Genomic DNA, 26,014 nt, shown 5'->3' with positions numbered 1-26,014 from the left:
AATAAAAATAAAATATTTTGTCAAAATGAAACAGTGTTGGCTTTTTAATTCATATCCAAAATTAATCCGAAATTAGGTTTATGTTAAGATTATGAGTAAAAGCCTAAGGACGCGTTCCGATTTGAAACTGAACATTGACATCCCTAAACTGACAATGACTATTGACTTATGACGTTGACATTATCGAACGGGCAACCGGCAACGCGAGAGAATGATTATGAATTTTTTCCACTTGATTTGTTTGAGCGGTTGATCGTGCGCGTGGTGTGGTGTGATCGTGGAATTTGTTCTATTTTAGTTTAATATAATTTAAATCAAAATGAAGGGTGATAAAAAAGTAGACCTCCAGGCTCTTAAGGATATTGCCAATAAGTTGAGAATCGACAGTATCGTAGCCACAAATGCATCAAAGTCCGGGTAAGGAAATAACCTCATTGTTTTTACCGCTTCCATGAAGGACTTATGAAGGTTATTTTATTAGCTTTTGCTTACGGAATTGTCTTCTAAGTTCAATCTATTACTTGACTTATAACACAATCTCACGTTTTTTAGGAAATACATAATATGTATATATAACTCGGAAGTTACTTTATTTTATTTTACCGGTATAAAGTAATCTTTTTGGATAATTAATTAACGGATACGTAAAAGTTATTTATGTCCTGTATTAGATTAAAAAACTATTCATAATTTTTTTAAACCATTGGTCTATTGATCTACGTTGGCCTAAGTACGACGCTACCATTAATCTTTTAATATCATTATTATAAATAATGCTTCGTAAATATATAATCATTTACTACCCATTTAAATGCCCTTCTATTAATGGTTATAAAATTTAAGTCTGTTTGAGGATTATTCATATTCATAACTTTTTATTATTATTACAAGAAAGGTCACTCACAGTATTGAGATTACATAATAGTGTGATAACATATTCTTTACAGTATAAATTTAATATGCATTTATTTTAATAAACCGTTAAGAGTTGTAGTGTATGATAAGGTCGTTTGAATGTTGGACTTTTATGGTTTATTATATTACATGAAGTGTTACTTAGGAAGATATTAATGGATCTAGGATAAAGTTAAATTGTTATAAAATGAATGCAGAAGTTTATTGAATATCCTTATTCTTCAACTAGTATTAAACATGACGAAGCAGGAAAATAACAACTGTAATAATGACTAAATTATTACCCCAGATTTAGTGTGTCACTGATTATATTTTTTTTATCTTATCACTGATAAAAAAGCCATGCACAGCTTTCAAACAGCTTCAGTTATTCTGTTGTTGTAAAAAGATTAGTGCTATACTAATTGTGTGTCGTACTCGCAACAATGATATATAGTTGTATGCGGCCAGTAACATTCAGACAATTATTAAATCTGATTGAAACATGTATAGGTTATATTTGAGGTTGACCTATATATATTTGAGGTTAATAAGGGGCAAAATTTTATCAGTTTAATACACAATTTTAATAACAGTCAATAATGCGACAATATGGCTTAGTTAAATGATAGCCTATTTTGTGACAAAAAAATTACTTACTGGTACTTGTAATAAAACAAAAGCAATTTTTTTATCTCAGCTTTTTTACAGAAATAAATTCCAAAATTACTGTACTCTAGACCTGCCACTGATAGGTCCGAGTTCTTAATAAATCAAATTTGATATTTTTATATCTATTTTAAAATATATATTCCAGTCACCCGACATCATGTGCATCAATGGCCGAGATCATGTCTGTGTTGTTCTTCCACACCATGAAGTACAAGATTTCAGCACCAAGAGACCCTTCAGCAGACAGATTTATACTATCCAAGGTAAAATTTGTGTTGAACTACTGTATTTCCAAAAGTGGTTGCTATGGTAATATAAAATTAAAATATTTTAATCTTAATAATTACATCGTAATATTATGAATAAAATATTGTGGAGGTGAGATTCAGTCATAAATATACAGTATTAATAATTACGTCATAATTTATCATTAGAAGTTTCATTTACATTTGAGGTCAGAAAGAACCTTGATTCTGATTAAGTTTCATTGAGTAATTACAATCTCTGGTATAATTTTGAGTTAAATGGCAAAGTTTTTTGCTATATTTATTAACAGCCAGTATGTTGCAATGATTTGAATTAAATTTTTGAGTGAAGACAAATTAAAGCTGCTTTCTCATGAATATATATGTTGTCTCATTATTATTTACACTAATCGTCAGCACTGCTTATTACTATGAAATGCATAGCATTATGCATTTATTACAAACAGTGCAACAGAAAATTGTTTGTCGTACTCACCCAACCTACATTGGTTGATGTGGGCAGTAGCATTCAAACATGCAATTACATAAAAACTGCAATGTGGTTCTTTTGTAAAAATTCATAATAGCATTGCATCATTAAGTATGTAATACTATTATGAAAAACAAATCCACAATACATAACATAATATTTTAGTCATAAATTACCAACTTTCCATTTCTTTCCATTGCATTTGGTTTAATAAAATTAGTAACAATTAATCCTTTACTGAAATTAATTTAATAGGGTCATGCAGCCCCCATCCTTTACGCAGCTTGGGCTGAAGCTGGTCTCTTCCCAGTTGATGACCTGAAGAACCTACGGAAATTGGACTCTGACCTTGAAGGTCACCCAACACCTCGTCTCAACTTTGTAGATGTAGGTACTGGTTCCCTTGGCCAAGGGCTTGCTGTAGCTGCTGGAATGGCCTATGTTGGGAAATACTTTGATCAGGCGCCTTACAGGTAAGATTCAGATATTTATGTACAGCATAAATAATGAAGCTCTAACTCGTAACATACTGTATATAAAAATTCTTATTCTACATATTATATAGTTTTAATATATTGTACTCAATTTTGATTTAAAAGTCTCAAACATACTAGTAGTACTACTATGATTTAATTAAAAATAAAATTGAACAGTAACATAATGGAAATAAATAATTATCAGCCATCATAGGGGCCGTATTACGTAAGCGCTAGAGGGGGGAGGTATTATTTGGTGATTACGTCAACAGTAATTATAATTTTTATTACCCAAACATTTTCTATACTTGAAAACTAAATGTTCTAGGATTCCTACAAAAAATTAATATGTTTATTTACTTTTATTAAAGTGAAACCTTTTTTGAGAGCTTTGCTTACTTTTGCTGGGATTTTGATACAGTAAAGCCCCATAGCACATATTGAGACACCCATATATCAGTATCTATCCTGTGTCTTTACTTTAAATTATTATTCAAATTATGAAATGAATATTTTATGTAAAGAGCACTGCTTATTATAAAGATGCACTAAATAAATGTATCTTAGCTAGCAATGCAACAGTAAAGATGTTTGTCGTACTTACGCGACCGCTTTCGGTCGATGTGGGCAGTAGCATTCATACATTCATATTTTAATTACACACACATACTAGTAATATGTTGTTTTTGCAACACCAACACTAATCTAGTAAAGGACTTTCAAAGGTAAAGGAAAGGCAAGTCTCAAGGAAACTGTCATGTTTATTACAAAAATAAAATGTTCAAGCAAAAACGGCTGATAACATATGTGCATATCAGGAAACATTTCAGATGCTTGATTATTTTCTCTTTTTTTCAACATAAACAAACATCATACTTTAGAAGCAGGGCTATTAAATAGTAGGTTTGAATTTCTATTATATTTTACAGGGTGTACTGTCTCGTTGGAGATGGTGAGGCTGCTGAAGGCAGTGTATGGGAAGCATTGCACTTTGCTGGTCACTACAAACTAGACAATCTTGTGGTCATCTTTGATGTCAACAGGCTAGGACAATCTGAACCCACCTCACTACAACATCAGGTTAGCTACATTACCTGCAAAAGTTCCCTAATTGATAGTCCTATAGTTAATAATAATATAAGCTTTTATTCCTATTATTACTTTTTAATTAATTTTGTAAGATAATGAGTTAAAGTACATTATATATTTAGCCATGGTAATCCATTAATTATATTTAATAGTAAATTTTTGACATACTTACTTCATGAAATTGATCAATATTATTAGAATCTTACTTTGTTGCACAAATAAAAGCGGTTTAAAATATTTATTGTAATCGTAGACAAGTTGTGCAAAATTAATTAAGCCATCGGTATCAAAAATAACATTTGAAGATTGTATTATAATGTTATGTAATGTATTCATACAAGGTCAAGTAACTAAATGTACAAATGTCTGCAGTGGCTACAGTTAATATTTTTAAACTTAATTATGTAAGATTTAATATAGATTTAATAATCAAATTTTAGTAACTACATTAACTTAAAAATATAGTTTATAAGAATATATTTTAATTTTATATGCTTTTCTTATTTTGGCATGGCAATATGAATTAAACTTTTACAATTAGAGAGATTTTACATTATAAACCTAATATGACCCAAAAGTCAATAAAAAATGTCTTGTCTTCTGGATGATAAATAAAAAAATAACCTAGTAAACCTTTATCAGATGGATGTTTATGACGCCCGTGTGAAGTCCTTTGGTCTGCACTCTCTGGTTGTCGATGGTCATGATGTCTCTGAGCTCGTGAAGGCCTTTGATGAAGCAGCCTCTGTCAATGGAAAACCCACCGCCATCATTGGCAAGACTTACAAGGGCCGGGGATTCCCTAACATCGAGGACCAAGACAACTGGCATGGAAAGGCTTTGGGCGGCGATGGAGAGAAGATTATCAAGGTATATGTTTCAATATTATAGTTAAATGTTTCGAAGGTTTTTTGGTACACCATATAAGAACATATGAGCAGTATTGGCCAAGTTGCTTCAGCGTGCGACTCTCATACCTGAGATCGTAAGTTCGATCTCCGGCTGTGCACCAATGGAGTTTCTTTCTATGTGCGCATTTTAACATTTGTTCGAACGGCGAAGGAAAACATCGTGAGCCAAAAAGTCGACGACGTGTGTCAGGCACTGGAGGCTGATCACCTACTTGCCTATTAGATTTAAAAATGATCATGAAACAGATTCAGAAATAGGCCAAGACCTAAAGAGGTTGTAGCGCCACTGATTTATTTATTTATATTAAAACATATACAGGGAAGGGAAATGTTTTGAAAAATTTCATCCGCTAATAGAATTTAAATTTGTAGCATCTGCAATCCTTGATAAAGAACCAGACCATAACGTTGAAACCGGCTCCCCCCGTGGCAGTTGCCCCACAAGTGCATATCGCTGATGTGACCCTTTCTTCCCCACCAGCCTACAAGAAGGGAGAACTTGTCGCCACCAGACTCGCGTACGGAACTGGACTGAAGAAGATCGCTGATACTAACCTCAGGTAAAATTATATTTTAGAATTATTGTGTGTATAGTGTATACTAAATATTTATATATGTGTATCATGATTACAAATTTTAATTCCATAGCATATATAACGCTTGCCGATAGCAAGGATTTTAGTCAATTAAATTGTCTTGTACATACTGAAACTTGCTTTTATTTAGTACATATTTCCTGGAAGAAATTGTATTATTTCAAAGCATTCCATTGTTTTATGTGCGTTCATAAATGTATATTGTGTGTTTCTTAAATAAATAAATCTAATTCCTCAATATGGGCTGTCTAACAAAAATCCCAATATACCGCTTATATTGCTTAAAAACTATTCTTCTGTATGAGTATTTTATTTTTAACTTAACATACCGATTTTAGCTGGCATTATTATGCTAATAAAGTCTAAATTTTAAAGTTATCCTTTTACATATGTAACAATATCGCTTGTTATAGCATTATTTGTTCAATGCACTACGTAGTATCATAGATTGTGTTTAATAAACGCTCTCTACATACGTGGTGCTAAATTAATGTGTGTGTCGTACTCACACAGCCACCATTGGCTGATGTGGCCAGTAGCATTCAAACAAGATAGTTTATGTTTATCTTTTTACATAATGAATTGAAGTAAAATAATACTAATAGGTGTACTTCTTTCCTAGAGTCATTGCCTTGGATGGTGACACGAAGAACTCTACATTCAGTGACAAGCTCAGAGCTGCCTACCCTGAAAGGTTGGTGATATTAAATTATAAATTAACTTTTTTGTTTTCCTCAAGTCTTATACTCGCATTTTGTACTTAATTTTTTTACATTTTATATAATATGATCTAGTTAATTAAAATTAAATATATTATTATTTATCGCAGCATTGTAATGTACATATTAAAGCTATGTTATAATTAATCTGCCATTCCTTATTCCATATCTTCAAAATTATGTTTGGTACCGTTTTTAACATTTCCGTTGTAAAAAACATAATAGGGATTAATGTTAAACTAACTAGGTATATTAATAATAATATTTTGTGTTATATATTATTATCAAAGTCTTAATTACAATCAGATACATCGAGTGCTTCATAGCGGAGCAGACGTTAGTGGGTGTGGCGACGGGTGCCGCGTGTCGTGACCGCGCTGTTGTCTTCGCTTCCACTTTTGCCGCCTTCTTCACCAGAACTTTCGATCAGGTAACATATTTTAACAGTAGTAACAGGAGTGTGTTACTACTAATACATTCTATTCCTTACAAACATTGTGTTAAACAAGACGAGTAAACAAAGAGTGGAGAGAGTTTATAGCCAGTTCTTCTCTTCCGTTCTACGCCCTTGATTTGAAAATGTCAATGTAAAATTAGAAGCATTTAATGTATATTTCTTTTTTTTTTGACGTTCATAAGTGACCCGTGTGTATCACCTATATGAATAAACCAATTTTGACTCAGAATAATGTACAGAATTATAAACGGCTACTTGTTCGTCTAGTTATTTTTACAAAAACCACACTGACAATACAAATCATAAGTATGCACAACATATTATACTGAGAGACTACAAAAGTAGACAAAGTTTAACTCGGAACAAAGATGGCCTAAATCCTTTTAAAATGTTATAAATGTTTGAACAACGTAACTTTTGATACCATATATAAATAGTTTTGATTAGCTATAATTATTTCAGTCCTACGAACGGAGTCCTGTAGTAATAGGTTAAGAATGTTTACTTGTATTAACAAACTTTTGTGTTTACCAAAAAAAAAATTGGTCCTTCGATTCGGATTAACTATTAGTGTCACACAGATCCGTATGGGCGCTATCAGCCAGTCGAACATTAACTTGGTTGGGTCCCACTGCGGTGTCAGTATTGGAGAAGATGGACCCTCTCAGATGGGTCTTGAAGATATCGCTCTCTTCCGTGCTGTGCCAACTGCTACTGTCTTCTATCCCAGGTAACAAACACGCACTAATTCTGACCCTTGATTTTTAAATTAACAATAACATTGTTATTCAAAATTTTCAAAGGAATGTATTTTTTAAATTCTGATCTTTTCTATTTCTTATATGAAACAAATGTAAAACATATTTTTATTTATTTATTGCGGACATCATGAATAATATAATATACGTATATCTATAATATTACATCAGTAATATGTTTGGGCGTCAGTCATCCCTAAAAATTTACAATTGTATACACAAATAAATTATAATCATGTTACTTTCTTACGTACCGATTTATATGTACTTCGTTATATTATATTAAAGTACTAGGAGTCAAAAATAGCATCATTAATATTATGAATAAAGTATTAATTTACGTTTGTAGGCCTATAGAAATTTAAATACAATATTTATTTACAGTGACGCAGTATCAACAGAGCGCAGCGTAGAGTTGGCTGCCAACACCCGCGGCATCTGCTACATCCGTACTTCACGACCCAACACCGCCATTATTTACGATAATGACACCGTTTTTAAGGTAATTGATAAATTCAATTGAACACATTCGTTTATCTAATGAATTCTCCAAAAATACTCCAGGACGTTCCCTGTGATTCTTGAGATTCAGTTAATTTTGTGATTTAACATTGATATTGGTCATTATATTTTTTTATTTTTATCTATAGTTTAGCTGTAGTAGTGGCTTATGTTTGTTCGTTTAGATGGGTTTAGAGTGGGATAGCACTTAGTTTTACTCCATACAAGAGTTTATTGGAATTTAACATAGAAGAGTAATATATTATTTACTAATTATATTTTTAGGTCGGTGAAGCCAAGATTGTTCGTGAGTCTGCCAAGGACAGCATTTTGCTGATCGGTTCTGGGGTCACTTTGCATGAAGCGCTCGCCGCCGCTGATCAATTGCAGCAGCAAGGTAATACAAATTTTTACATGTATAGTCACTAGCTATCTATTTGAAATTCTGACCAGTTTGTCATGTTCTCGAATTCTCTCAATGAGCGTCCGATTCCGTACCCGAAGGACCAATTATATATGAGAACGAAATTTGTTTATATGAAATTTAAATATAATTTAAAGCCGTTCGAATATATTGAGTTTAACACTCGCTATTCTTTAAGTTATTGAATAATATCCTGTGTGAACGAGCGCAAGCATAGTCAAATGAGGATTAATACTCTGATTTCAATCATGAATATTCTAAAAGAAATGTAAACGCCGATCAACTTAACAATACTAATAAATATGTATTTAGTACTGGCCATGTCGTTTTAAGGTATTGTAGTTGATTTACCGGAACAATTCAATCTTCTGTGCGAGTGTGTAAAATAAACTTATTTTAAACGGCTGGACTGATTTTGACGAAATTTTTTATTTGGATTTGTCTAGCTTTATAATTATATGTTATTTTCTTAAGACGTATACAAGATATGGCCTTTCGAGTCTGCTTGTAATGTTTATATATTTCATTGGTCTTCTGTTTAGTAAAATTTTTGACAACTAGACTTATAAGCGTATTCGTAAATTTTAGGCATCAACGCACGTGTGCTAGACCCGTTCACAGTAAAGCCCTTAGATGAGGCCGCTGTAAGAGCTCACGCGCACGCTGTTGGTGGAAGAGTGTTAGTTGTTGAAGACCACTACCAGGCTGGTAAGTGCTTATACATTTTTCTTAGAAATATATTTATGCTGTAACGAAACATAATATTCAACATAAGTTAAAATTTCGGAAGTTTTGCTATATCAGCAGTGAAGAAATTACTTATTAATTACAAATATGAAGTAATACTTAATATATACATATATATATATATATTAAAGCTCCTCTAACATATATTTTTTTAAATGACAAAGAATGACAATAAAATAATTAATTTGTTTAAAACAATGGCGTAGAACGGACGCAGAAATGTGTCTTGTCATATCCTATTCAGTCCTAGTTAAGGATAATGAACTTCAAAACTACTTGCATTTTTTTCTTCAGTCCAATATTTGGCTTAAATTAATGCGATGCAACTTAAATTTATGTATTTTTCAGGTGGTCTCGGTGAGGCGGTGTTGTCCGCTCTGGCTCTGGAACGATCAGTGGTTGTACAGCATCTCTACGTAAAGGAAGTCCCACGTTCAGGTCCACCCCAGGCTCTACTCGACAAATATGGAATTTCATCCAAAAACATTGTCGCAGCAGCTGTCAAACTATTGGCAGTTTAAATGCTGCAAACTTAACTGACCGAATACTAGGTGGGTGTCCGATATGTTTGTGTCATTTATTATTGGTTTAAAAGTCTTTTTAAAAAGGTCTGATTTAGCATTTAAAAAAGAAAATATGTTAAAAATGACAGTTGACATTCTGAATTCATTCCAAACTGCAATATTATGCCAAAATTCTATTGTTCCTGTTGAACCATAGACTAAGCCGTTGAACTATGGTTTCGTTCCTTATTCACCGCACACATGGCCCCGTGTCTGCGGTGGCGACAGAATGCATATTTTTATACATAGTTATATTGTTATATACATATATATTGAGGTTTTTTTATAGATTTATACGGAAAGTGCCTTAGCGTGGGTTTGGGCGATATGGGTAGTTTTAAGCATAATGTATCACATCTTTTTTATGTTTTTTTTCTATATTTTGAGTGATGTTTATATAGAATGGTTGTGCCTATAATGTTATGTATGTCTATGTAATTTTATATTTACTTTGTTTGGGACAATTTGTTGATTTATTTCTATAATGGGCAGTGTTTAAAGGAACAATCGTCTTCCCTAAGTAAAATATAACACATTTGAGTTAAAATTGTTTATTGGTTTACATTCCATTTGCATTTACTTTGTAAACGCGTTAATAAACTTTGTTTCAGTATAAAATGTTGTTTTAATTAATTTAACAAAATGACTAGATCCACTCAACATTATTTACATATAAATAATGGCAACCGTACACACAACCATATTCAACTTTGTTTAAGACTATAGGAAGGAAAAGTTAAATTCAAAATAACACATTTTCACAAATTAAAAATCACTCAACTGTCTGCAATTATTTTAGTAATTAGTTAATATATAAATAGTAATAAGAGGTTGTATATGACTAGTTGAGTAAGTACTCTTAAATAGAAATAATTAAACTAACCACCACATTTATCAAGTCTTTAAAACAGTCAACACACTGTTAATTATATTTAAAATAATTTCTATATTCACACTACAATGGACGGCAACGCGATTGTCAAATTTAATCAATTATATCAATAAATAATGAAAGTTAAATGCATTAACGGCCGATGGCGGTCGACAAGTCTTTAGCCATGAATCTTCATCATCATGCATCGTTCAGTGATCACCCCCATTCTCCAGCCTCATTGGCAGTACTGGCCTGTCCTTCCGAATTCTCTTGTGCCGTTTTCTCCTCTAATTCACCAGGAAGATAGTCCTTCCAGCTTCTAAACAGATATCTCGTGAACTTCCTCAATTGCCTGAACTTGCAATAGGTAGCACCTTCTGCGGACTGCAACTGTTGTGTCTGTATTAAAAACCCTTTTTCCTTGAATGTCTGTTCCAACTTCTCCCTTTGTAAAGTCTTTCTCGACTTTCTCTTCTTCTTACTGAGTTCGTCTTTGAGCACCAGGCTTTTCTGTGGTGGTGAAATTGATGGTGCTGGTGCTATCGAATGTATCCTCTCTTCATTGTTCTTTTGGATGTAGTCGTAGCCCTTTGTTCCTTTTGTACCAGTTCCACTGTAGTACCTAAAGTTACCACCAGAATCTACAGAGAGCATTTTCTTTTCTTGTAGTGACGGTTTTGAGCCTCCAGTAAATTTAAATTTGCAAATACTAACTTCAGCAGTAGGCGTGGACGAGTTGTTCCGAGCAGGCATAGGTGGAATGAAAATTGCTGATCGCTTCCTTTTAACAGGGCCTTGATTAGGATTCGGTGAAACTCTTTTTTTGGTTGGCTCTGGGCTTTTATCTTCCGATTGTGGAATCATTTTAGGTTCTAGAAGTTCGGAAATTTGCTTCAATACTAGTTTATTTTTATTTTCATCGAGTGACTTTTCTGTGGGACTGTTAGCACTGGTTTGTGTTAGTTTATCTCCGTCCTGAGTTGGTGGCAACTGGCCGGCAGCCGCTAGCTTCTGGTAATACAAAAGTTGTGTTTGTAATGCCAATGGATGCATATATATTCCAGCGTTGGGCCAATACACGTATCCAGGAAACTTTTCATCATCTGTATTGGTAGTGGACTGAGCCGGTTCAGATAGGGTGGGAGAGACATTCCTCGTCTGGTGTGAAAGGTCAGGTGAGCTGCTGGCTGTGTGAGGGAGGTTGGTGTTTCTCTGTATAACTGATATTGCGTTTGGTTGTTCACTCTTGATGCTCTCTAAGTCTTCCTCAATTTCAGTTTTGATTTCTGGCGTTGATGTGTATATGTTTCCAAATTTCTTTTGAATCTGTATTTTTAAGTCTCTTAGATCTCTAATACATAGATTCAGAGGTTCATCATCGCTGTGCAAGGGTCCTGCGGTAGTAAGTGGTGCCTCCGGCATTGGCTCGTCTGGACTACAAAATTTGGGAGGCGTGGGATTCTCTAGTCTTCTTTTGTTTTCCTGTGAAAGCTTTCTTTCTAATAAACTTGTAATGATTTTATTCTGAAGATTTGTTTTAGTGGGAGCGGCCGTATTTCTGAACGGTTGGCAGGTCGTAGAGCCTAATTTATCGCCGGGTGTAGGCTGGCCGGGTACTACTGTTCCATAGTTTTCGTATATTAGATGGCAGATGTCAGCTTTTTTTGGTTTTCGGCCGCGTCTGGGCTTGGAGTTATTAAGTGTCATCTCGCCCATGTAAGGCAGGTCGTCGTACGTCATAATTTTACTCGGAGCCACCGCGGCTTTTTTCTTCTTGTCTTCTTTGGTCTTGGCAGCCATGTTGACAGCCGCTTGAGAAACACTCCGATTTGCATCGTTTTGAACGCCAGCTAGACGCTGAGCCCACAATTTAAATGCTTCATTGGTAATATTAACGTCGCCTTGCTCTTTGACTTTTTCTTGTGGTTTTTTCTTTGCTGAAGCCTTGAGGCTCTGCTCGTAATGATCAAGATATTCCTGTGGCAATGCTTGGTGGTGAAATTTGAGCTTCCACCTATTCTTCTGTCTGTTCCGAATTTGTTTAACTTTTGGCTCCACTTTTTCGCTGTTACGATCTTTGCTGGATGATAACAGCTGTTGTCGAAGCAATTCCTTATTTTCTGATAATCTGCAATGTAAAAATATCTTTTAAGTATTATGATTGACGAAATCGAAAACAATAATTTAGCTTTATCAATTACTTTAAACAAAGGCTATTCATACTATAAACATTCTATGACATTTAGTGCCTGTTTCACAATGTATGGATAAAGTGCCAAATAGCTATGCAACACATAAATTATTCGAAAGATAAAAGTTTCAAATAAGATACTTCGAATTTCATGACGTACCTATAGCGCTATCTGACAGTTGTGAAACGCAAAAATACTATTTATCCTACCAATAAGTAATAAATAGCTTATTTAGAACTTATCCGGACATTGTGAAACAGGCCCTTAGAATTTCATAAATATGGTATAGGAACATTTCCAAAGAGTAATTGTAAAACGAACCTATTAGTCGGTGGTAGGGGCGCAGGCGCCGGACACCCTTCGCCACACGCCACCCGACGCATTATTTCTGTAAACAACACACAACTGTCATACAAAACTGCAATAGAACATATACTGAAAATAATTTCCCATCCTAGCACTATAATAATCTAATTGTCAGAATAATACTCAGAAATTTATATAAAGTGAGCGAGTCGAACCTAACTTATTGCAAAATACTAAAGATGATGCATTCATTTTGGTAATGTATATGGAACTGAGTTTTTTTAAGAAATATAAAATTAACTCGACATCCGCATCACATGGCATTGAATCTGTCGCCGCGTGTTAATAATAAATCTATTAATACCACTAGGCTTTACTTCGCTAGAAGGATGTAAATAGTAATAATAAATCATCTAAAAATAATGAATATATTTAAAAAAAGAATAAAGTAAAGGTTAACTGTAATTTCAACAAATTTAAATTTAAAATAAGTAACCCTATTTTCAGTTCAGATTTTAAGAATTTGAAAACGTGTTCATTCGACATCAAAAATACATAATTTTACGGAAATCTCATATTTTCAAAATATAAGAAATATCAAATTCGCGGTAATTGACAATGGCAAAATTAAATACACAAATCATTAAATCAAATAGTTACTTTAACGTAAAAATAATGTTTAATAAATTGACGTTTATATACGTATAAGGAGTTTTATTTTAATATCATGTCAGTGACTTCAACTTGATTAAATAACGAACCTTAACATAATAACAGCAAGCGCGTACAACTGAATGGTAAGTCGTAATAGCACCTAAATATGTTATGTGTCAGTCAGTCAGTGTGTTCGAATCGGGAGCTCGTGAAACCCGAGTGACGCCAAAAATATCCGCGACTTGCTTTACTCGCAACTTTCGCAATCGCGTACTACATACAAAAGTCCAAAAGCAAAATGTTTATGAATATAAGATAGAGTTTAAACTTAGATCTATAGTCTATACTCATTTAAAAAGTATTTATGTCTTCTTACAATTTAATAGAAAGAGGTGCGATAATGATTGATTTATGAATAACAAATTTAAAAAAAATGTTGTTATCAATTATTAATAAAAATTATTATTAATTTAAAATTCGCAATATTAGCGCGTTTAACAAATTCAGAAGGGTATTAAAGATGCATGTTAGAGTGAACATTTAAGACTAAAATTGGGACGGCTAATGGCGACGTGTATCTCGCTCGTATATACTTAGTACTTACATAATATTTTCTCATGTAAATAAAATATACTTTTGTAATGAGAAATAAAGATCTTGAAACATTATAATAAGATATATTAGAACACACGAAGCTTTTTAATTTTAGTACACCTAAATAATTGTGAAGATTATCTCATTAGTAACCTGATAAAATAAACTCTTGAGTTTATTATATATTCATATGTTGATACGTTAAAATAATTGTTTAGGAAAATTAGGCTTGTAGTAACTGAACTGAATCAGATAGTTTGCCGCCAATATATTAAAAAGCGGGAAAGCATAGTAACTGTGCTATGTTACATATTATGGAGTAATTAAAAACGGTACCTAGCAATGAAATATTATAACACCTGTGTTTGTTTTGACAATCTTAAATACTATGAACTTAGCTAAGCAAAAGCTGACGAAGTATCGTTTGTGTAATTTAATTAATAACACTGAATATAAGATAATTTTATCTTAACTCTATATTTATTATTGATCAAACTTTTATATGATAACCGTGGGTGGGCAGTCACCTAATACGTTCATATTACGATCACAGCGTAGAGACGATTATTTTAAGACTATATACATATGATTCACCACAACAATAGCTCCTTATACGGCGGTAATAATAACTTGAATTATTTCGGCACTTTGAAATATCGTCATAATGTGACTCATTTTAATTTTTTAATATTCTCATTATTTATTAAAATTTTATTTTAATTTTCGCTAAGAGTCAAATTTTATTATAATATCGATTCTAAAAGTAACCATGACTTTAACCTTTAAAAATGATAGAGAGTTGAAAGGAAGAGCAGGGAATGAACCGAGGTTCAATTTCAGTTTAAGTTTGCAATATCAGAACGAATATTATACAAAATATAAAACGTATGTTTCATATTAATATAAAAGAGTAGTGTTGGCCTAGTGGCTTCAGCGTGCGAATCTCATCCCTGAGGTCGTAGGTTCGATCCCCGGCTGTGCACCAATGGACTTTCTTTCTATGTACGCATTTAACGTTTACTCAAACGATGAAGGAAAACATCGTGAGGAAACCGACATGTCTTAGGCCAAAAAAATGTCACCTACTTGTCTATTAGATTTAAAAATGATCATGAAACAGATTCAGAAATCTGGACCAGGACCTAAAGAAGTTGTAGCGCCACTGATTTATTTATTTTTATAAAACTTATGTTTCTGGTGTTCTTCTTGCTTGATACTGACACTTAAAGGACCAAACTTTAAATTCGTTTAATTTTATATTTATCCATTTCAGTTATTATTCTTACTATGTAGGTGAAGAATACTGTAAACACTGTATTGTGTGTTGAAAATAAATGCTAGCTTTGAAGTAGAATATTTTTTATTTTATTAAAAGCGCTCCTTTTCCAATTCCATGCCTATCGAAAATAAAAATTGTATTTCCTTAAACTATTACTGAAATTGTAACCAATGTTTCAATATATTTCCGTGGTGTTCGAATTAATGATTGTTACGTGTTAGTCGGCAGACAGCCAGAATCTTGACGTCACTGTTTACATCCGTACATACATACATTTTTTCTAATATGGTCTATTTAAAAGTAGATTATATATCGATAGATAATCTGAAAATAACGTCATCTAATGTCAAACGTCAAATTATCTTTGACATTTGTTTGAAATTTTTGACAATCCTCAAGAAGTTTTGATATGAAGTATATTATAGTGTTTTGTGATATTATTGATGCCATATCGCTAATCTGCCTAACTAGCTGTAAGTACACGGACAATAGAGTATAGACAAATAAGCTTAAAGGGAATTTTAATAACATCCTTATTTGGCGCAAAGAGAACGGAATTTATTTGCATGAATCATAAGATGCGTAGGCGCAACTATAGGGTTGCTGTCCACTAAAACATCGAAATATCCCGTTGACGTTTTGAAGCACTGTTACTATCTAGGAATCTTCAAGGACGATCTCTCAGACGGACACTTAAACTCTCAGCGGAGTAAGTTTGTGTTTATAGTAAATCATGTTTTTAAATTACGATTCTTGTTGCAGAAAAATATTATGTAAACTTAAAAATTTAGAAAAACGAAAGTTTATTATATATATTATAGTAGTATTATATTTGTGTATCAAAATTTCACATGGCGTTACCAAAAGGTAATAAACACTGGAAGATATTTACATTTTAAACTATAGTTAATTATTCGTCGTGTGCGTCAACCTTAATTAATAGATATAGCTTTCAAATGCATTTGAATCAATCGTAAATTATACTAACACATGCAACTTTCGCTTTTATGTCCATTGACTTATGAATTTAAATTATTTATGGCATATTCGGAGCGTAGGCAGTTTTATTTTTAGCGCCTCTACTGGCAACCATAAGTTGAATGCTTACAATGTTATTTTATCTGTGTTGATGATGGTTTGCTTTGCTCGATCGGATCGGCCTACCCCATATAACCCTTTTCCAATAAGTGGCTGGATAAGCACTCTAGGTAAATCGAGAACTCGACCAGTGTAACCACTGACTGGCCAACCCGAAGGCCCTAGTGGCTAAGGTCAAGTTCTATATATCCTTAACTGTAATAACTTCGTTAATGGAGGGTATGCAGTCATTGCAGTGATTTGTAAGCGCAAATTATAGACAATTCAATGCCTTTCAATATCTATAGAAAACTTTTAAATCGTGAAAATGATAGATAACCCTTCATATAGGATCAATAATCTTTAAATTATTATAGTTGTTAAGATGCAAGCCAAATCTGTATTTTTATTAGTTGAACATAGAGATGTTTGAAATATTATTATTCAAAATTATTTCTATGTCTGTATCAACTCGGCCCTCGGGATTCGAAGCCACGGAAATTTGGGTCAATGATTCCACGAAGTAAATCGTAGTTAGACTTTATTTCTAATTATTTGTATTTCAGAATTGGGTTATGTATTAGTTTTTGAATTTGAACAAATTAAAATGTTCAATTTGATTACACATAGCCGTTGATGACGCTTGTGGTGTCTAATAAAATTAGGGAATTTTGGAGTTCAAGTATACTGAAATGCGTAATGAATTACGCACGTATTTCTCTATTTGTGAAACTATTAACAATAGTTTTCCGTCTGTGTACACAAGTTAAATTAGATAATAAATTGTTTTAAATTACTAATTTCTCATTATTGAACTCCCGCTAACATATAATGGGGCACATTCAGAAATAGACATTTTTGTGTTTCATTTCCCGTTTTAAAGGCAAGAAACCGCCTGTACAAAACAAAATAAATATTATTTGCCTAGGAACGGAAGCCGTCGACTCTTGATTAGATATCTATACGTCGTGCTGGTAAACCACTCAGTAACGGAGGTGATAAGTTTATAAATGGGGTATATTATATATCTATCTAAAAAAAAACAAATAATAATAAAACTTAATTAAATTAATTGCCCTTATCAGTCCAAAACGTGATGTTTAATGCCTTTCATTCTAACCTATAATTATTTTAATATAAATAATAATACTCACATAAACTATAGTTATTATTAAATAATATTCATTTTACCATAGTATAATATTTATATTTATTAATTAGATTAGACCTTATTCTTGAACGATCTTGTAAAGACTTAACATGAATAAAGGTAGAATACACTCTCTTTACAAAATGTCAATTCAATAAAGGTCGTGTTATACACCTCCTATTTGGTATTCACTATTAGCACGGTTAGTGAGACTTGACACTAACCTTATAAGAACGAGACGGTACTTGGCTTTCTGCAATAATTGATTTAATAAACAATTGCCTAAAGTGACACACATTTGAGTTTACACTGTTCAAATGCCAAATGTATTGGAAAAAGTTGTCACCGTTACTATTTATGAATCACTCATTGCATGGAACTAAATATTTTATTAATATTTAATACACCGCAACGTCAAATTAAACTTGACAACCAAAAATGGTTTTGTTTTAAATTAACAGAGATTAACGAACCTGCCTCACTAATACTAAGGACATAATCAAATAGCAATTAGTACACCGGTGCCACAATCACATTTTTTTTTTAAGTACCTAAATTATCACTGTCACTGACAAGAACCACATTCCCTGTATAGGCATTAGTAACACACACAATAATCACCTCCACCCTCGGGTAGCATGTCGAGTGACATCCAGTTCGGTGACGTCAGCTGTGGGTCCGCAGACCTCGGCAGTAGATGCACCGCTGCAACAGAGACGCTGGCAGAGCGTGCGTGTGGACGCGAGCGACGCACACTAATCTATATCGAGGCAAGCCGACCAAAATCGCTATAGCTTTCGGTTTCCATACGGCCTAAATTTAGAGGCCGCTCGCTACAGAAATAAATGCGTTTTTACGTGTTTTTTCACGAGCATTAGACGGGAATAGAGAGGTTCGCGCAGCCTGGTGCTCTGCCAGCGAGAAACTCGAGATTCGTGCCATATTTGGCAGGCGCGATTCCCATTTGGTAATGTATCGGCTTGCGGCGGGCTAATTCTGAACTCGGCCGGGAGCCGGGATGCGTTACCTGCCGCACGCCGGCGCCTGCCATGTATGGATGCTCGTTTACATTACACTATTCACTCACCAACGACTGCACGCTGCAATCGTTCTCAATACACACGTCACTGTTTTGGCGCGAAACGACGGCGCTAGAGTTTGGCGATCTACGTTTTAACTATTGAGAAAATTTCGACGTAACACATTTTTTCCTTTAAATGATATACAGCGGTAATCATAACTCGACTTTTAGGTATGTTAGATGATTGTTAAACAACAGCGCTAATGGATTCAAATTGCCTGCAAGTATGAATAATTAATATTATGTTCAAGCAGCTCGCCCACTTGTGCGTAAAGTCTAACCTTGGCTACTGCAACTTGACAGATAATTTATAATAATAAGTTGCTGAGATGCACTATAAAATTAACCAATATTCAATGTGTCATATATTCGAATCTGAATGTCTGTACTTTGAATTAGATGCGTATAGGCATCGTGATAAAATAATATTTGTTAGTCTGTGGTGAAAAATCATTTGCAATTGAAAAGTTATATTGAGATACTAATAGATATTTTATTAAAATTGGCTGTCTAGGGTCGCACGACTGTACATTTAATTTCTAAAATATTTTGCAGTAGTTCGTTTAAAAAAAAGTCTTTCTTCAAAACAGATTTCCGATTTAATTGTTACAGTAAAGTACTAAGATATTTGTTAAATATAGAGGCACTTGAAATGTATTCTTAGACTGTTAAACAAAGCCTTAAGTTATAATGAGTGTTATGCATAACTGGTTGCATTAGCATAGCAGTCCCTTGGCCCACGATTTGCGTCCCAACACGAGTTAGCAAGACCATATTAGCTATCCGCGTAGGTTTTATTGTAACACCTTATAGTTGCAAAACACTTTACTGTCGCAGTGCTTATTACGCGTATGTCATACATTTTTATTCAAGTACTGTACGTAGAATATTTCTACAAGTCAATATTTTGAATTATTAGATTGTTATAAACTGAAGCTTGTTTTGTTTGAAGCCGTTAATTTTAGGAACTATCGGTACGAGGAAGGTTTTAGACCAACGCGCGGATAACAACGCGGCACCGTTAGTAGGACGGTCACCTTATATCGCAATAAAGCACCTACTGATTTCTTTTGACATGCTATACTTTTTATGCCTGACAGAATATGGACTTTAAAGACAACTATATAGAAAGGAGCAGGGGCAAGGAATACAGGGCGTCCTAGGAAAGGAGTTATAAGATATAGAAGCGATAGTAGGAAACGAATGGAGAAGGAAATAAATATAGAGATTTGGACGATGCTGGATGAGGCCTTTACTCGAGAAGAGCGTCAATGGTACTGAAGGTAGTTAAGGCAACGAGGAATTAGAAGTAGAAAGTAAATAATATATAACATATATAACGATTTACAAATGTTTTTAAATGTATTCAAGCTAATCCTTAATACTTTTCTAGAGTACAAAAAGTAATCTTACTGTATAAATTAAATATGTTTTTTTTTCTTATCTAAATCGAATACTAAATAAATTAATGCAACCTACATGGTAATAATAAAAATACATAACAAATTAATAAAAAGAAAATAAAAACAAAATTGAAAAGTTTGGTCCCTGTGGCACCTTAATTGCTGACAGATTCCGACAGATCCTCGCTGTATTGCGATACTTATTCTTTGAGCGAGGAATGCACCAGGCCTGGAGTCACCGGTACCTTCAATCTACCATGAGCTAACTTATATCCTTTAGTTGGCGCCTGTGCACTTTAACCCGCCTGGTTTTGTCCCCCCAAGCCTACTTAAGCAACACTGTTATTAATAAAATAATTAATAGTTTTTCATACTGTAATTAATTATTTTATGTTACCATATTTTCTTTAGAGGTAGGTTTACTCGATGAATAATTTGTCAAAGTCCTTATAGAAGTGCTCCTTGTGTTTACGTAGACACTAATACCTTTGCAAAGTAATGTTTATTATAATACAGATCAATGACCACAGGGGGTGTGGCCAGTAAACAGCGATCATGAGCAAAAACTGAATTGTCTCCGGCCTCCGCCCACAGTCGTCATACATGGTCGGATCACTGTCGGTCTAAAGCTAATTGATTTCTTGCTACCGCAATAATTTTTACTGTCAGCTTTTAATCATTGCCCCAGATATCCCACGTATGTAGCCACTGTGTCTAATTTATAATCAATTTTCATAGTCAAGTATAATTTATTGTGCGAATCATATGTTATATAATTATGTAAACTGGTAGAATTTGATATTAACACTGACTCAAATGAATCAGTCCCTGAATATACTGGAACATCGTCCTTAACCTTAATAGATGCTTTATTTTGACAGGTCTTGAAACTAGAATTTCATTTTTATTCAAAAAGTAATTGTCAAGAAAACCTTGCTTAGAAACAGCATACTGGTATGTCTAGGCATAATCAATTTTCTTAAGTGGATATCTGCTGATTATCAATCAAGTGGCATAGATGAAGTGGATCTAAGTGCAGTGGGCGATGGTTGGTGACCTACGCCTACATCTGACAAATACATATTGCTGGGTAACGGACCTTAATTGCTAACATTCTCTTACTATTTGAAGATACTTAGTGTCGTTTGAATATTCTCAGTATTATCAAAAGAACGGTTCAACTTGAATTATAAAACCTGGTAAGAAAGGGTGAATAAGAATTATTATGTTTGAAATATGTGATTAAATCTATGAACACATATTAAGATATTTTTAACGCTGGCGCGTTCCAAAAATAACCATCGTTCATAATTTGGACGATGTATATGACTTGTATAAATCTCAAAAGCAGACTGATTCACACGTATATAAAATTTCCTTCTTGCATATAAATGCGAATTTATTATAGCATTTTATGTAAACTCGTAGTATTCTGTAACGTTTACGTTTCGGACGAAAATGGGGTTTACTATTCAAATGCATTACTTTAGTTTAAGTATTTTATAAGCAACTGACCTTTCGAATGTGTCACGTAGTGAATTCATTAGTAGTTTTCTTGTCATACACAACCGGAACGGTATTATTAAAATTTACTAAATATAAATCTAAATACAATGAATCTAAGCGCAAAACTCGTAACGGCTTGAACAATTCGAGTACTTTTTTTATTTATTCCATGTCACTGAGAAAGATTTTATTGAAGAAAAATATAAAGAAGGAAATTGATAAAAATCTTTTTATTTATTACTTAGGTCTAATAACTAAAAAGAGAACACTCCAGTAGAATAATAAAATGTTAGTATTTTAGTAGCTACTAAAAAGGAAGGTTATATGAAAAAATTACATTAAGGCGAAGATAAGTTCACAAGGGTGGCTAGTAGTATATGAATATTATTAATAAAAACCAAACCTCGAAACTAAAACTAAGATTTCTAACAATCTTTGACTTAACCCAAAACCCAATTCTCGTTAATCTTTGAAAATTGTTTAAACCTCTGTCATACTAATCACTATCGCTTAAGGTTAGCAAATAACAATAAAAGATGTCATTTTCTTAATAAAGAAGGCAATAAAGTCGCAAATGGTGATGTTTGTGGCGCGTGGGACTGTCTTTTGGTCGCGGAGCTGCTATAGTATGATGGACGACTTACGTGCGACGTCTTGTAGATCACATCTTATTTGGCATATTTAAATCAGTTTACACAAATAAACAGTCCTAATTATAAATCAGAGACCCTTTTCGTTCAAGGGTTGAAGCATTCGTTACATAATATATTCTCGATTATAATTTATTTGGGCCCAAGATAAGATATCCCCTCAGGTACATAGCACTAAATCCAAATGTGTAAAAACGCATTTTGACATATGAAGTCCTTTATTATTGTCTCTGAATCTTGTCAGACATGCGGGCTCCATAAGAACAGCGAGCTTTACTGCGCACATACAATGAAAAATAAATTGAACGCACGGCCTTACTTGCGAGTAGCATGTTTAACCAACAGTCTCTTTTTACTTCCTACTTGTGTGGAGTGGAGGAAAATCTCTAAACCCAGAGACGGTAATTACAGAAACCTCTTTTGCAATAGTATTTTTTTTATAGAACAGGAGGCAAACGGGCAGGAGGCTCACCTGATATTGAGTGATACCGCCGCCCATGGACACTCTCAATGCCAGAGGGCTCGCGAGTGCGTTGCCGGCCTTTTAAGAATTGGTAGTGGTTCAGATAACACTGATATTTCGGCTATAGTGACAAATTAACTTATTTAAACGTAGCGTTGGTCCCAAGATCTCCATATAGTAATAAAGAATATTGTACCTACAAAAAAGGCTTCTTTTTGTGTGGGTTATGATCATAATAGTATCGGCGTTTCCTTATTCCCATATGTGTATAATGACTGATATTTAAGAATAAATAATAATACCAAATCTGTTGTTTTCCAAACTCGGCGATTATAACATACATAAAACTTAATTTAAGTACATTACTAAAACCTTAATAACTCATATTTCCATAATCTTGTTTGATTGTGTTTCGATTATTGTGATTCATTGTTTGTATCAAAATACAATAGCTCAATATTTTCAATTAATAACGATAACAAATTAAGAAAGTTTAGTAACTACGCAAGTAGCAACACAGCCAGGATTTGTAGTTCGTTCGATTCAAACAAAATTGAAAAGTTATCAAGAAAACGTACATACGAGTTCAGACAAATCCTTTTCAAAACTGTAATAACATATCTCTCTGGTTATGAATATTGGACAAAGAAAACTTGATTGCATGTATGCGTAATAAATATATTAACTCAAACTGTTTCTGTATATAGTATACAAAAATCCAAGATCGTGATGGAATAATCGTACCGTAAATATATTCCTTTATTCGATCAATATATGGTCACTAACTTCACCCACATTTTGTAACAGGTTCTCAATTATGATCTATCAGCAGTTGTCAATTAATTACCTCTAATTAAGTAATGATCTGAGACCACCAACACCACACCATTTACACACGTCAATTGATATTTTTCCATAAATTTACTGTAAAGGCTAGTCGACACTAGGCAGTTTATTTATTTACGCCAACAAAGCCACATATAAAAAAATATAAAAAAGTTACACCAGAGCCAAACTAATGCTTGTAATAAATAAGAAAATCTAAGAGAACTGTCGGAAAAAATCGTTCGGGCCCTGCAGCAGGTAATATAATCTAGCGATTGTTTAGTGGAGCGTAAAACCCTGACTTAGAACGCTTCGTCGTCTCAATCCTCTAGGAACAGAAATATTCAATTAAAAAAGGGATTAGATTACAAGGATTTGTTGTAAATTTTAGACACCGTTTTGGTGATACTGTTTTTTTTTAAATTTCATTAATATTTGTCAAATAAAGTATCGCTTATTATAATCGAAATATAAAAATTGTATACGACGCATATTTTTTATAATACCCGCCTTATATATCCGATATTTTGTATGTAAACATGTAAAGCGAATTGATAGTTTTCACACAATAAGTTGTAATTAAGTTAATTAAAAATATTTTCGCACATGTATCCAAAGCTTTTGTCAAGTGCTTTTGTCGGAAAGGCAAAGTTGACACCAAAAGAACAGCCTCCGCTACTCCTACACGATATCGACAATATAATACATTTTAAAATAATGATAGGTCATTATGTACGTTATATTGAAATATATTTTTGCACTCGAAAACATTAGCTTAGCACATTTTCCTCTTCATACGACAATATTACGGTAAAAAAAAATAAAAAATCCCTAAAGTACCTAAGGAAAAAACACTATTCTTCAGCATGGCAAATCTATGCTAGTATTGTAAAGAGAAAACATTTTTATTATATTTAAATATATTTAATGCGATAAAATTTAAAAATGATTGGGCTTGTTAATCCCAAAAATATTTCACAATTAGAATGATACATTATGTAAAATAAAGGTCTAACTATGCCAAACCATTATTAGATGTTTTTCCGAAAATCTAACACGGGAGTCGGGAGTCTATCCTACTACTGTGCTGTAATTCCATGCCACAGACAGAAAATTATCTATATATATATTAAAATGTAACTTTGTTTATCATACCTTTTATAGCGAATTCTGTAATCCTCACTTTAATGGGACACATAACACATTAACACTTCACTACGGATCACAAAAAATTAATTCACAATATTAATATTACAATTTAAAGTATAAAAAAAAGTATTATAAAACCATAGATAATATAATAAAAAGAATAGAGCGCCCTAACAAAAATCGCGGGAAGCACTGTCAAAACATGGAATACAGTTAAATTGTATATTCAAACTGGTTACAGCACAACCTCCGCGGTGGGACAGAACGCCCACAGAGTATGTAGAGGTGCAATGAGATCATTATAAGGTTTTCCACGCAAACAATTCACACCGCTATTAATACTTAAATGTATCCTGGACATTGTTAGCTTTATTTCCGGGAAAACAACGGTTTTAGGTTGGTTCGGGAGGCACATATGTCTATATTGGAGAAGGCCTGAGTACAGTTAGCAACTTAGGCGAAATGTTCCTTACAAACAATTTCTGTTCAGGATGCTTCCGAAGTATGTTTATACACCTGCATGTTTGTTTGATCGAAGTCAACAATTTTCAAGAGGAATGATGAAATCATATACACAGTATATGGTTATATATATTATGGCCGTGTGGTATTACGACTAATAACAATTCTGTGAATAATTGCGTGTGAATGGTATGGGTTTTTGTATTATCTCGGCAAAAAATGTGAGAATATAAAAACATAAAAAAAGCTTTATTTTTACCACTAGCAAAAGACTACGGTTTCACTAGCGTAGATACCATAGTGTGGTAGTGGAAAATTGAGTAAGTCGGACTATAGATAAATGTTTTATTTTACGAAGTTTTTATTACGTTCTTTTAGATTATGATTTGATACTTTACAAGAAATATATAATGTACAATTTAAAATATATTTATAAATATTAAATTCGTAATATCATTTACGTGTATTGATTTTTTTTTGATTTCAAGTTGGTAATGACTTCCTTATACAAAACATTTGACGTAGTTTTGTTTTGTGTTAGGTTTAGGTTTGGAGTTCCTACTCGGTATGATAGGCTTACATACAATTGCCTATGGGTAAAACATTCTTTTTTTATAGAACAGGGGGCAAACGGGCAGGAGGCTCACCTGATGTTAAGTGATACCGCCTAAATAACGTTTCAATATCTTCTTATTGTAGATATTGAAACGTTCTCTAGAACTGTACCACATTTTATTTGTTATATTATCAATAGTTTTCACAGCGCACGTGATGGCTGATTTTTTTACAGATATTTTTTCCGCACCT

General features: G+C 33.2%; 2 protein-coding genes across 5 annotated transcripts; one reads left to right on the top strand and one right to left on the bottom strand.

The window, feature by feature from the left end:
- The first annotated feature begins 222 nt into the window (after positions 1 to 222).
- Positions 223 to 10,160, top strand: LOC110995723 (transketolase-like protein 2). The gene is made up of 13 exons (XM_022263016.2): positions 223 to 417; positions 1,712 to 1,829; positions 2,557 to 2,774; positions 3,707 to 3,857; positions 4,509 to 4,736; positions 5,150 to 5,337; positions 5,996 to 6,067; positions 6,399 to 6,522; positions 7,131 to 7,279; positions 7,692 to 7,809; positions 8,094 to 8,205; positions 8,821 to 8,940; positions 9,328 to 10,160. The coding sequence occupies exons 1-13, from the start codon at positions 320 to 322 to the stop codon at positions 9,498 to 9,500; spliced, it is 1,869 nt and encodes a 622-aa protein (XP_022118708.2). The 5' UTR covers positions 223 to 319; the 3' UTR covers positions 9,501 to 10,160.
- LOC110995722 lies at positions 10,078 to 24,838 on the bottom strand. 4 transcript variants are annotated; one of them, XM_022263013.2, is made up of 3 exons: positions 24,752 to 24,838; positions 12,930 to 12,996; positions 10,078 to 12,544 (listed from the first exon to the last, which is right to left on the bottom strand). In XM_022263013.2, the coding sequence occupies exons 1-3, from the start codon at positions 24,792 to 24,794 to the stop codon at positions 10,633 to 10,635; spliced, it is 2,022 nt and encodes a 673-aa protein (XP_022118705.2). In that variant the 5' UTR covers positions 24,795 to 24,838; the 3' UTR covers positions 10,078 to 10,632. The 4 variants fall into 4 exon arrangements, with proteins under 4 accessions (XP_022118705.2, XP_022118706.2, XP_022118707.2 ...); XM_022263014.2 differs by lacking the exon at positions 24,752 to 24,838 and adding an exon at positions 18,290 to 18,711; XM_022263015.2 differs by lacking the exon at positions 24,752 to 24,838 and adding an exon at positions 17,893 to 18,211.
- Positions 24,839 to 26,014: the final 1,176 nt, after the last annotated feature.

Source organism: Pieris rapae, chromosome 6 (assembly GCF_905147795.1).
Source record: "Pieris rapae chromosome 6, ilPieRapa1.1, whole genome shotgun sequence".
Taxonomy (NCBI): Eukaryota; Metazoa; Arthropoda; class Insecta; order Lepidoptera; family Pieridae; genus Pieris; species Pieris rapae.
The sequence above is the reverse complement of the archived record's forward strand: the minus strand, read 5'-3'. Positions and strand labels throughout refer to the sequence as shown.